At 39.1% G+C, this 13961-nt stretch overlaps 1 protein-coding gene across 1 annotated transcript in view; it reads right to left on the bottom strand.

Annotated features, from left to right (window-relative positions):
• Positions 1 to 13961, bottom strand: part of LOC149471186 (uncharacterized) — a 122197-nt gene that overhangs the window by 17914 nt on the left and 90322 nt on the right. Inside the window, exon 3 of the mRNA XM_089652690.1 lies at positions 305 to 395. Within this exon, the coding sequence (XP_089508816.1) occupies positions 305 to 395 (91 nt within the window). The remainder of the gene's footprint in view (positions 1 to 304; positions 396 to 13961) is intronic.

Below are 13961 nucleotides of genomic sequence, written 5' to 3' on the forward strand. Positions count from 1 at the left end.
TACCACCAGGCAGTTGTTACAGAACCCTACGGCCGGCCTGACCATTCCACCTCTCCAGCCCTGACTACGCCTGTGTTCCTGCACCTCCTAAGATTAGTGGAAGGTTAGTTTGCTCACTGTGCGTTTATATATATATATCTGGGTGGCTAATAATAACCTGTATTATACTATACCTGAAACCTGCGTTTCCCTGTGTCAGTCCACACCTTTCTGGTCATTCCTTGATTCCTGACATACATATTGGAATGCTGTTTTACCTAAGAAAGGACAGATTTGAGTCACCATTATTACACTTTTTACTCACCTATGGATGGCACTGTGACCTTCACATGCCTGCAGATCCATGCCCTTCTTGGCTTTGGACTTGCTAGTGTTAGCAGTTTGCTGGATATCTGCTGAAAGAAAATTATATTTTGTATTGTTCAGTATACAAGAAAAAATCAATAATAACATATTCAAAATGTACTGATAACTAAACTTCCTAAGCTCATCAACCATTAAAAGCATATTTAAACCATGGTGGTGCATAATATGACACTCTTACTTCTGGCTGTAATCCAAGCTCCCCACAGCAATTCCATTCAAGACTATGCCATGGTTTTTTCCTGATGATGTATCTCCTGCACAACTTGCTAGTATTACATTAGCTTAGCACCCAGCTCCATTCCCAGCATCTGTAAGGTGCCAGGAATGGGCCAGGACTGAACACTGTACTGAGCAAGTGCTGAAGTCAATGTGCATATTTAAAAAAATTGCTAGAAGGTAAGTAAAGAAGTTTTTTTGTAAGAAGAGACTGATAAATTCTCATCTATCAAAAGACAATACTTGCTGACAAATTTTACTTTTAAAGGTTTACTTCCACATTCAACTATTTTGTTCATACATATAATAATCTGTAGCAGATATAAGAAGCGCCACAGAAAATGCAAAATAAATCAAATAATAAGCAGCACCTCTAACCAAAAAAGGTAAAATAGTGTACAAATAAAAAGTGCGCTAATTATTCACAAAACATGCAAGGATAAATAATAAAAATAAATGAATTCATAATTATAAACATAAGTCCAGCCACCATAACAGTGATAGTCCAATATCAACTTAATGTCAATCTTGAAAACAAACACCCATGTGCAAACAGCCGACAGCTGGGAGGAACGTTCCAACATCACATCCACTAGGCCAGGTCCAACATGTTTCGTCACTTGACGTCTTTAAGGGGCGTCTTTACTTGCAGACGTCAAGTGATGAAACGCGTTGGGCCTGGCCTAGTGGATGTGACGTTGGAACGTTCCTCCCAGCTGTCGGCTGTTTGATCGCAGTGCAGGAGGTTCGTCCCTTGGTTTTTCCCTTGTGGATGTGGCATTTTAGAGGCTGTCATTGCTGGTGTCAGCTAGACACCTTCTTTGTGAGTGCAATACTTTATTAATAAAATTTTACTGGTTTTAAACGTACTGCACCATCATATCTCTTCTTATTCCTCGAGCTTTGCCCATGTTATTGGAAGATCATTTGCTGCTTAGCTGTTCCATATGTGCTGCCTAGCTGTTCCATATGTGCTGTTTGGATCACTATTGGTTGCTGTTCCTCTACTTGGATATCCTGCAGATCATTGCTCCCAAAGCAAAATGCTATCATGCTGGTTTATAATATAATCAGCATATAGCTCTGGTGAGTGTATTCATTTCATCTGGTGTAGGATTTGCACATGGGTGTTTGTTTTCAAGACTGACATTAAGTTGATATTGGACTATCACTGTTATGGTGGCTGGACTTATGTTTATAATTATGAATTCATTTATTTTTATTATTTATCCTTGCATGTTTTGTGAATAATTAGCGCACTTTTTATTTGTACAATATAATAATCTGTCAGGGCTCCCGGGTATGACCAGAGGTGTGTGACTGACGCAGGGAAACGCAGACTTCAGATATGTTATAAACAATATAATTTATTAACACTAACAATACAAACATAAACGCAGTGCAATACTAAAACATAACACAGTGCAAACAAACCAAACCAACCACCCACAGATGACAGTACATACAATGCAAGCGTCGTCAGGCAGGCCGAGTCAATATCAATCGGGCAGGTAGGTACAGGGGGAGCAAGCGGAGAATGGTCGGGGTCACAAGCCAGGTTCAGCAGGTAGCGGGCAGCGTGGTACAGAGGGTCAGGCAGAGGGATGGTCAGGAACGAGCCGGGGTCAGAGCAGGAGAAGTCAGCAGAGGTCCAGATCAGGCAGGGTCAGCAACAAGACAGGAACAGGAACAGGATGCAGGAACAAGATACAGGGCCCAGGAAAAACACACACCAAGGCAGAGTCTGCAGGTCTGGCCATCCCTTAAATACACCAGTATAAGCAGTTTCAGGTGTTTGGCTGGCTGCAAGGTTGAGTCTCTGATTGCTGGGAGCACCCGCTGGCCAGCCCTGGTACTGCAGCCCATAAGGCAGGTGAGTCCCACCATTGCTGGCCAGTCCATTCCTGACATAATCTGTACAATTTGGCTATATCTCAATAAAAGCTGTATGGAGAGAAATATGGAAGCTGACCTCCTGAAAATTCTAGCTGACAGGTTGCCTCTGGCTTCAATATGTGGATGTTGCTGACCCAGAATGTTAGAACTCCAGCTCTGAATACTTAAAGTGGTTGTAAAGGCTTATTTTTTAAAATTTATTTAAAAACAAACATGTTATACTTACCTGCTCTGCCTAATAGTATTGCACAGAGCTTTCTGTTCTGGGGTTCCCCGCCAGTGATTTAAACTCCTGCTCTTCTCCGAGTGTCCCCATAGAATGCATTATGGTAAAAAAAAAAACCCTTCTACCTTTAAAACCAGTTTAAAGCAGTAGTAAACACCACTTGCTTACTTGTACCTACAGGTAAGCTTATACTAAAGCTTACTTGTAGGTAAAAGGAATATCTCCTAAATGTGCACCGTTTATAAAAATTCATTCAGTGTAGCTTAGGGTGTGGTTGCCATCATCCCTGTTTCCATATAGAGAAAATTTACACCTTACATTTTGTGGAATTTTTAAGGCAACCTTGGAGTATATACAAAGAAACCAATTGTTAAAAGAATCAACATTTTATTTGAACAAGTTTCTTATATCTGACACATTGATATGTAGGCAATACATACTAGCCAATATAAAAACAATGGTTTTTGACAAAACATTCACTTCACAAGTTTGTGGTTTTTGCATATGTATCCAGTGGTATCCTCCAAAAGCTGATTTCCATCTTGCAACATCAAGTTTAACTGCAGATATATTCAGCCTGGGATTCAATGCATTTTGAATACATTAATATAGATTCTTCCTCAGGGAAAGGATACCACTCTATATATATAATATACTACAATATTTATTATCAACAGTCAATTACCTTACAATAAACTAACCATATGGAATACATGACTTATATAGCCACCAAAAATAGTCAAAAGAAAATGCTTCACTGTGTTTGGAAGGCAAATTTCTCCCATAGCTGAGGCCTTCATCTGACGTGCAAGGACCACAGGTGCCACATCACATGCGCTGTCATAACAAAATATATATATAATGCTATATGTCATAATATTTTAAAGATACAGCAAGGCATCAAGTATATAAGTTTGAAAGATTAAGCGGATCATGGTAATGTGTGTCCCTTTAAATGGACACATAGATTGAGGGGAAAATCAAGGTAAGTTACATATTTCCTCATATGGAATATTGTATTGTCAAATACAACAATGAAGTATATGCATATATAAGTTATATAGTTTTAAAATAATTTTTGAAATAAATGTCAAGAGTAATTGCTGACATTTAACTACCATAAACTGCATAGCAATGTAACAGTGTTCAAGTTGAATATTATAAGCTTAGTCTTGTTGTTCAGAACACAACCCACCAAAGGGTCAGCGCCAGGCACAATATGTATGGTTCCTTCCAGGGTAGAGCTAGCTACTGAAAGCTGTGTTTGATAATGCCAATAATGGACTTTTATAGGTTCCAAAGTGGGTGTGTTGTATGTATTTCCTTCCATGTGCGGAGCATGTCCGCTGGAGAGGAAGATGGCGCCCATCATGTGGTCCCCAACAGTCATCTCAACTGTGCAAGCGCAAAAGCGCCATGCACATTGACATCATATCCGACTCCAGAATGACACATTTCTGGAGACCAGATGGGTGCCATGTTGGAGGCCACCGCCAACATGAAAATAATGTGGACTGCACATAAACGCATGAGAGCAAGGGGGAACAAAATACTCGCCCCACTGCTCTACAAGGCCTCAAATATAGGTCCCCCACTGTGGTAGTGGGACCCTTTCTGTGCCAGACATGCCAATATGAGACCACCCCCATCAGGAAGAAAAGAACCAACCTCCACAGTGAAAACATGTACAAAACATTTGTAATAAAGACTAAAAAAATTGCCATATAATCTGGACAGCAAAACATAAATTAATCAAATGAAGGAAAAAGAATACAACAAATGAATAACATTAACAAAGGAATCCCTGCAGCACAAATAGAACGGGAAAATCCCCTAATGAGGAGAAATAGAGCATTCAATGGGAAAACATATTAGGAACATTATCAATCCTTTTTACCAGAGGCAAAGCCCTCCAAAAAGGGTCTATAGCTTTCAGACTCATTTAAACCAGATTGGTGAGTGGCATCAAGGCACCTAATCCAGCACATTTCTTCATGTAGTAGTGAATTGTTCCAGTCGCCTCCTCTGGTAGGAACATGCATTCTATATAAAGCTGAAAAGGTCACTTTGGGCATTCTATATTTGTGAAATTTGGCAACATGTCTTCCCAAGGGTACATAAAAATGACCTATTCTCATAGCATGAACATGTTTGTAAATACGTTTCCAAAATTCTTGACGTGTTTTGCCCACGTAAAAAAGATCCACATTCACATGGCATAAGATACACTACTCCTTTTGTCTGGCAATTTACAAAGTGTTTGGTAACAAATTTGAATTGTTTTTGATTGCTAAGTAGAGAGCAATATGTACATTCTCCACAGGGGAAAGTACCAACTTATTTATATGGATCACATCTCTGATCCCCTTTATATTCACTTTGTACAAGGGAGTCCTTTAGAGATCCTGCCCTTCTATAGGTAATAGAGGGATTCTCACCCACCAATTTACCGATAGTTGGGTCTTCTGCCAAGACTGAACAATGATTTTGTAATATTTTTTTTTTTGACATGTTTGTTAGAAAATCTTAAGATGACCCTGACCTCTTCTTTATCGGCCTGTTTATGTCATTTGGAATTAAATAGGAGACTATGCCTGTCCAGATTTTTTACACGATTAAAAACCTTTTCAGGCCTGCTTTTGTGTAACCTCAAAAAATTTTTTACACGATTAAAGACCTTTTCAGGCCTGCTTTTGTGTAACCTTAAAAAATGTATTTATTTAAGAGTCTACTCTCCAGGCGTCCCCCTATAAGTCATAGTAAAACAAAAAATTTGAGTCATTGTGATTCATCACCTCAAGACATTTTTTCAATAGTATTTCAGGACCATCCCAAACAAAGAATATATCATCTATATATCTTTGCCAGATGATAATATATTGCGTATACTCAGAGAGAGACTCACTATACAGAAAATCCTGCTCCCACACCCCCAGGTACAAATTAGCATAGGAAGGAGCGCAGCAAGTCCCCATGACTACAACTTGTACCTGAAGGTAGTGGGAACCTTTGAACAAGAAAACATTGTGGATCAAAATATAGTCAAGCATAGTCAAAATAAATTTATTAAATCTCCATTCATGCACTCCACGTTGCTGCAGAACATATTTGACCTCCACAACTCCTTTATTATGTGGGATACAATTATAAAGAGATTCTACATCAGCTGTTACTAAATAAGCAGATTGGGGTACATCAAGGTTTTTAATCATTTTTAAAAGATGGATTGATAGTTAGGACATTGAAAATCTGCTGGAGCAAATTAATGAGGATACACAAGTACAGGATATGAACTTTAGTAAGAAGTCTCATATTTTTCCATCACTTAGTCAAAATCCAGCTACTGCCCTGTTTATACGACAGGTCACTAAGGACATTGAATCAATAAAATTTGATCATATCCATCATAACTTGAGTGCAGCTGAAAAAACTGCAGTGAGGTCTCTATTGGCAAATACGAAAAAAAAACATTAAACCTTCTGATAAAGGAGGTGTCAGGGATCGCGGCGTCCTGTCGGCCGGCACATGCGCGCTGGCAACGGCTCATGCCGGGACACAGGCACCAGGTCCCGGCGAGCCGCGGATGACAGGACGCCGCGCATGCGCAGTGGGAGCCGCAGGCGCGCATCGGGCGGCCAATGACAGCCCGGGGGCGCATCCTGGGCAGCCAATGACAGTGCAGGGCGCATTATTTAAAGATGCCCTGCACTGTCAGTAATTGCCGCATGGTCTATCTGACTTCCTAAGTCCTGTACCTGTGTTTTTGACCCTGATTGACCCTGGCTACGCTGCCTACTCCTGTGTTTGACCCAGATTGTCCTGACTACTCTGCCTTCTCCTGCGTTTGACCCGGATTGTTCCTGACTACTCTGCCTTCTCCCATCCTGACCCCCGGCTTGTTTGACCTCTCTAAGGACTGACTTATCCTGCTGACCCTGTGTGTGACCTGACGATTCTCCACCTGCCGATTCTGTACCTCGCCTACCCCACGGGACCACTACTCGTGATCCATCCTGCTAGGTCCTGCCGTCCTCCTCACATCTGGCTCTCCCGGTACCAATACATCCCCGGAGGTTCCCCCTGCCACTGGTGGGCCTGCTCGGAGGTCGTGACCTGGTCCCGGTCTGTTTCAAGTCCATCCCCACCATCAGGGGCCCTGGTGAAAGCACAGACCGGGACTTAGACTCCACGCTTTGGGTAGGTCTGTCAAGTGGGCAGCCAGGGGCACCACCTGGCGGATCATAACAGGAGGGAATATTGTTTTAATGGATAACTGCAAGTATAAAATTATGTGCATAAAAGTTCTCAGAAATAAAACATGCTATAGGAACATTTCTGTTGCATTGGTAAACACATTTAACCTACAGGTTTATGAATTAGTGGAAATAGAAATGGAGTTATTCAAAAAGACTTATGGGAATACATCAGAACTAGGCACCGCAGGATGCCAACTTTCTATGCACATCCCAAAATAAACAATCCTCCTGGTAGACCTATCATCTCAGGAAATGGTTGTATCTCAGAAGGTATTAGTCAAGCGATAGACCATTATTTTAGACTCCATATTGTAAGTTTAGCATCCTATGTAAAAGATTCTATCCATCTTTTAAAAATTATTGAAAACCTTGATGTACCCTAATCTGCTTATTTAGTAACAGTTGATGTGGATTTTCTGTCTAGTGAGTCTCTCTCCGAGTATATGCAATTATTATTATTATCACATTATCATCTGGAAAAGATATTTAGATGATATATTCTTTGTTCGGGATGGTCCTGAAATACTGTTGAAAAAATGTCTTGAGATGATGAATCAAAATGACTCAAATCTTTTTTTTCACTATGACTTATAATCAAGAGAAAATTAATTTTTTGAACATCAACATCTCTAAGACAATGGGGGGACGCCTGGAGAGTAGCATCTTCAGGAAATAGACTGCTGGCAATACAATTTTTTGAGGTTATACAAAAACAGGCCTGAAAAAGGCCTTTAATCGTGTAAAAAATCTGGACAGGGATAGTCCCCTATTTAATTCCAAATGTCATAAACAGGCCGATAAAGAAGAAGTCAGGGTCATCTTAAGATTTTCTAATGAACATATCAAAATAAGAAAAATATTACAAAATCATTGGTCAGTCTTGGCAGAAAACCCGACTATCTGTAAATTGGTGGGTGAGAATCCCTTCATTACCTATAGAAGGGCAGGATCTCTAAAGGACTCCCTTGTACAAAGTGAATATAAAGGGGATCAGAGACGTGATCCATGTAAATTTGTTGGCGCTTTCCCCTGTGAAGAATGTGCATATTGCTCTCTACTTAGCAATCAAAAACAATTCATTCTTCCGAACGGAAACAAATTTGTTTCCAAACATTTCGTAAATTGCCAGACAAAAGGAGTAGTGTATCTTATGTCATGTGAATGTGGATCTTTTTACGTGGCCAAATCACGTCAAGAATTTTGGAAACGTATTTACAAACATGTTCATACTATGGGAATAGGTCATTTTTATGTACCCTTGGGAAGACATGTTGCCAAATTTCACAAATATAGAATGCCCAGAGTGACCTTTTCAGCTTTATATAGAATATATGTTCCTACCAGAGGAGACGACTTGAACAAGGCACTATTACAGCAAGAAATGCGCTGGATTAGGTGCCTTGATGCCACTTGCCATCCTGGATTAAATGAGTCTGAAAGCTATAGACCCTTTTTGGAGGGCTTTGACTCTGGTAAAAAGGATTGATAATGTTCCTAATATGTTTTCCCATTGAATGCTCTATTTCTCCTCAGTAGGGGATTTTCCCATTCTATTTGTGCTGCAGGGATTCCTTTGTTAATGTTATTCATTTGTTGTATTCTTTTTCTTTCTCTTGATTAATTTATGTTTTGCTGTCCATTTTGTATGGCAGTTTTTTTTGGTCTTTATTACAAACTTTTTGTACATGTTTTCACTGTGGAGGTTGGTTCTTCTCTTCCTGATGGGGGCAGTCTTATATTGGCGTGTCCGGCACGGAAAGGGTCCCCTATCACGGTGGGGGACCTATATTTGAGGCCTTGTAGAGCAGTGGGGCAAGTATTTTCTTCCCCCTTGCTCTCATGCGTTTATGTGCAGTCCACGGTCTCCGGAAGTGTATCATTCTGGAGTCGGATGTGATGTCAATGTACATGGCGCTTTTGTGCTTAAGCAGTTGAGATGAACACCGGGGACCACACGATGGGTGCCATCTTCCTCTCCAGCGGACATGCTCCGCACATGGAAGGAAATACATACAACACACCCACTTTGGAACCTATAAAAGGCTACTATTGGCATTATCAAACGCAGCTTTCAGTAGCTAGCTCTACCCTGGGAGGAACCATACATATTGTGCCTGGCGCTGACCCTTTGGAGGGTTGTGGTCTGAACAACAAGACTAAGCTTATAATATTCAACTTGAACACTGTTACATTGCTATGCAGTTTATGGTAAGTTAAGTGTCAGCAATTACTCTTGATATTTATTTCAAAAATAATTTTCAAACTATATAGCTTATATTTTCAATATACTTCATTGTTGTATTTGACAATACAATATTCAATATGGGGAAATATGTAACTTACCTTGAGTTTCCCCTCAATCTATGTGTCCATTTAAAGGGACACACATTACCATGATCCCCTTAATCTTACAAAATGTATATACTTGATGCCTTGGTGTATCTTTAAGGTATTATTACACATAGCTTTATATATATATATATATATATATATAAATTTTTATTATGACAGTGCTTGTGATGTGGCATCTGTGGTCCTTGCACGTCAGATGAAGGTCTCAGCTATGGGAGAATTTCATCTTCCAAACAAAGTGAAGCATTTTGACTATTTTTGGTGGCTATGTAAGTCATGTATTCCATATGGTTAATTTATTGTTATTTAATTGTAAGGATATGTACCGATAATTGACTGTAGATAATAATTATTGTTATAGAGTGGTATCCTTTCCCTGAGGAAGTATCTATATCAATGTATTCGAAACGTGTTGGATCCCAGGCTGAATATATTTGCAGTTAAACTTGAGGTTGCAAGAAGGAAATCAGCTTTTGGAGGATACCACTGGACACATATTGCAAAAACCGTTGTTTTTTATATTGACTAGTATGTATTGCCTACCTGATATATATCAATGTGTCAGATAAAATAAACTTGTTCAAATAAAATGTGCACCGTTTAGGAGATATTCACTCTTTCTGTAGCTGGTGACATCACCGACACGTGCTCTCAAGGAATGATAAAAAAGAGAGAAGCAGCACCATCTAAGCACAGCAATATAAGCAAATGATTTATTTCCACAAAATTGGCAACTCACAATAGTAGTGTGCATTACCTCCTATTGTATTTCCGACTGATACCTTGTATTACCTGTACTTATTGTATGCTCTGAGTTTATTAATAAACTTTATGAAAAAAAAAAAAATCATTTGCTTATATTGCTGCACTTAGATGGCGCTGCTTCTCTCTTTTTTTATGGTTCACACAGAGTCTCTTCTAGCTCTTTTTGAATCAGCTGCCGGTCATGCATTGCTTGAATATCCCTTAACCACCTTTGGACTTTAGGGACTTTACTTGTGTGGTTAATCTACTAGCCATCACATTATACATCTGGTGTTTTTCTTCTTAGTAGGCCAAATATTTCTCTTGTTCTGAAGGAATGGCATACACATGTTGTCCCTTCAGAGCTCTGTGCCATGGGTGTGAGTCCTATGCGCATGTGTGGAAGTGGCGTCATTGGCGTCCACTAACTTAAAAGGAAGACTGGGTGAAGATAGAAGCCCTGTCAGCGGTGGCAGCATGCCACTGAAGGGTTTCCTTTTACATAGGTCTTTTTATTAATGTGCTAGTATGCATTGCATATCAGCCCATACATTAATTTGCACGGAAAGGTTTTTTTTTTTCAATAAACTTACTACCACTTTAAATGACTCAGAAATTACCAAACCCATTGTGTTAAAATGAGGTCCAGAAAAAGTTTCCAGTAACTAATCTACATTTTATGTAGCTTCTTTTGTTGCATATTTTTCTTTATATATTTTTATTATTGCATTATTATTTTTTTTCCTTCAACAAATCATACATCAATTGAACCCATATAATTCACATGCAACATACATGTTTGATGCTTCGTGAAAGGTATCAAACTACTTTTCTTTACTTTTCTTTTCTCTTTCTTTATATCAGACTAGATAAATCCCAACTGTGCTTTCAATTTATATCAGCTAAATACATTCCAGGTGCATCAAACCAAAAGGTATGAAAAGTCTTAAACTTTGTTTTCATATAGAAAGCAGCCACAGCCTAAGTAACAAATCATATCCCTTGCCATCATGTTGCAAAGAAGGACCCTTGTCTCTCTGCAGAGTTGTGACACAGAACCAGAGATGAGCTCAGGCGTGTTTGGATCCTGGTCTGAACCTGTCTGAGCTATCCTGCCAGGAAGCTGTTGCTGTGGACCGCCACTCATAAGTGGCTGAGGTATTCCCTGCCCCACAACTGAACGTATGCTTGGGGCGAGTATACACATGGCTGTGGGACAGGGAATGCCTTGCCTGCTTATGATTGGTGACGTGCAGTGACAGCTTCCTGGCAGGACAGATCAGCCAGGTTGGACTAGGATCCGAACACGCCTGAGCTCATCTCTGGTCGGAATTTGAACTCTACAATCAACAAGGAGTATGAGCTTTGATTTAATTGCTGACAGCTATTTAAAAATGAAAGCTTCATTGATCTTTAGGGTCTGTTCCCACTGGAAAGTGATGTAGGAAAGGCATGTTCCATGTGCATTTCCCACACCGCATGTGAATGACAACCTGCCCATTTACTTCCCCTGTGAAGGATCGACTGAAAATTTCAGCTTGTGTCAAAGGCATGCGATTATCTCCATATAATAAAATTCTCAAACTATAGCCTTCTAATCTGGAAAAACTGGTCTTGCTATCTTTGGCAAAAACAATACGAAGACAAAACAGTTATGTGTGAGTCATAAAATTTTAATAAAGTCCTGATATGTTAGGCTTTGTCCCAATGGCACTGGTGCATGAGCGTGCACATCCCCATTTTGTCTTACCACCAACATCGTCCAAAAATGTCTGGACTGGCTTATATCATCTCTATTATGCTTACCTCCTTTGGCAGAAAACATTTAATGAAAATAAATGATCAGATAAAATATATAAATATACATGAATATACAGTATGTGTATATAATGTATATGTATACTGTATATATGCTCCCTCTTACAAAATTGCTAAAGGTAGCAATAATATCTCGAACTATAAAAATATCTCAGCTGGTATCATCTGATCAAGTGATGATAATTTCATTATTTTCACAGCAGCAATATTCTTGCAGCAAAGCACAGGAGCTAATCAGTTGTTGTGACTACCTTTCCTCCGTTCCTCTTGCTACTTTTCCCCTTTGTGAATATCATCATCTCCATATCCCCCTCATTCTTGTTGTGGTAATGGAACTGGATGGCAAACTCACCTGTGCGAACATTGCCATAGGGAGAAAGACAGGGTGCAAATGATGTGATTTGCTGCTAACATACTGGTTGGAATGCAAATGATCTGGAAAAGGTTTTTTTTAACTGTAAAACAAGGATATCTACTTTGATGATAATATGCAAATTGATTCAGTGCAACCAAGCCTAAAAATCACACCTTTTTGCAGCAGTGCACATTGGAACATAGTCGTTTTCTATAAATGTATAAAACAACAAGCAATAACAATATAAATCTATTTGTATTACCTGCAATTACATATTTTCTTATTAATTTAATATAGACAGCTTGATTACAACACTGTATGTATAGCCAACCCTTCTAAGAGATTGACTTACTAAAGGCATATAGGCTGTTCACTTTGCAAGAGAAATTTCCTTTAGCCTTGTGAATTAGGTAAAGCTCTACTGACTTCCATCATTCAATCGTGTGCAAGCAAAAAAATCAATTTTTATTAGCCTTGCATGTATTATTTAGTAAATGTGTATTCTTTGCAAAATGGTAATGCACCACATTCACTAAACTAAGAGAAAATTCCCTTGCAAAGTTAACAGCCTGTTTACCTTTAGTGATTCAACCCCACTTCCTGCTGGACCAGGTAATAATTGTTATATCAATGGGTACCATTTTGTACCAGCAGATATCTCTGGAAGAACAATTGATTGGCTAGGGTACATTTTCTCATAAGATCACTATTTCCCCCATGATATGATCCCAACACATTTGTGAATGAAACTCCATAAACACAAAATAAAATGTAAAAGTTGCCATATAAGTGAACTAACAAAATATCTAAAATCACAAATTATGTAAAAATGGAACAAATACCATGCAAACACTTTTTAAAGCAAAACCTCATTACATACATTGGGCAAAAATCCTGTCTTTAAAGGATCTTATCTTCAAAGAAATACATATAAATAGTGGTCCAGATTGTTTACAGTGAACAGCTACTTAGCTAATCAGAAGTGCATAACTGAAAAAAATGTATATGTTATCCAAAGAAAAAACACATGCAGCAACCTCTAAAAAAGTAGAAAAGAGTAGAAAAACTCCAAAAGTTGCAGCAAATATATCTAAAATACTGGAATTGACACATTAAGCCTTCACATTGAGATACTCTCTGACTGGGAACAGTGGAGAATATGGCTGATTATGTTCGTTTGTTCATACATCCTCTTCATCCATATACATATACAAGCAGATATATTTGATGATGTACAATAACGTCATTAGGAAGCTCTGTATATTCATCAACAAATCAAAATCTTTCTCAGGGATCACAAGAGAGATTATGTTGTGCCTGTATTTACCAGCATTTTTTATACAAATGGATTTTCCGTCTTGCGTGTTTCATATCCAAATATAAACAGATCTTAATAATCCACAGGAGTCTTTATCAACCCGAAGCTTAACTCAATACCTAACATACTAGATATACTGTAAGACTGCTTTGAAATTATTGAGTCCTCAACATGTGTTACCAAACATTTAAACTTTTCAAGTTCTTTCAAGCTACAGAAGCTTTAAGATAAATATCCATACATGTTAACAGGGGCGGACTGACAACTCATGGGGCCCCCGGGCAATAGGGGATCATGGGGCCCCTGTGTCCTTGCCCAAACTCAAAAAAGCCTATGAAAAAGGTACCAGGGGCATCTCATGGGGCCCCCTACTGACCCTGGGCCCCCGGGCAGTGCCCGAGTTTCCTAATGGTT

This window comes from Staurois parvus, unplaced genomic scaffold (assembly GCF_062004578.1).
Source record: "Staurois parvus isolate SC_StPar_1 unplaced genomic scaffold, SC_StPar_1.0 ptg000025l, whole genome shotgun sequence".
In the NCBI taxonomy this organism is placed as follows: Eukaryota; Metazoa; Chordata; class Amphibia; order Anura; family Ranidae; genus Staurois; species Staurois parvus.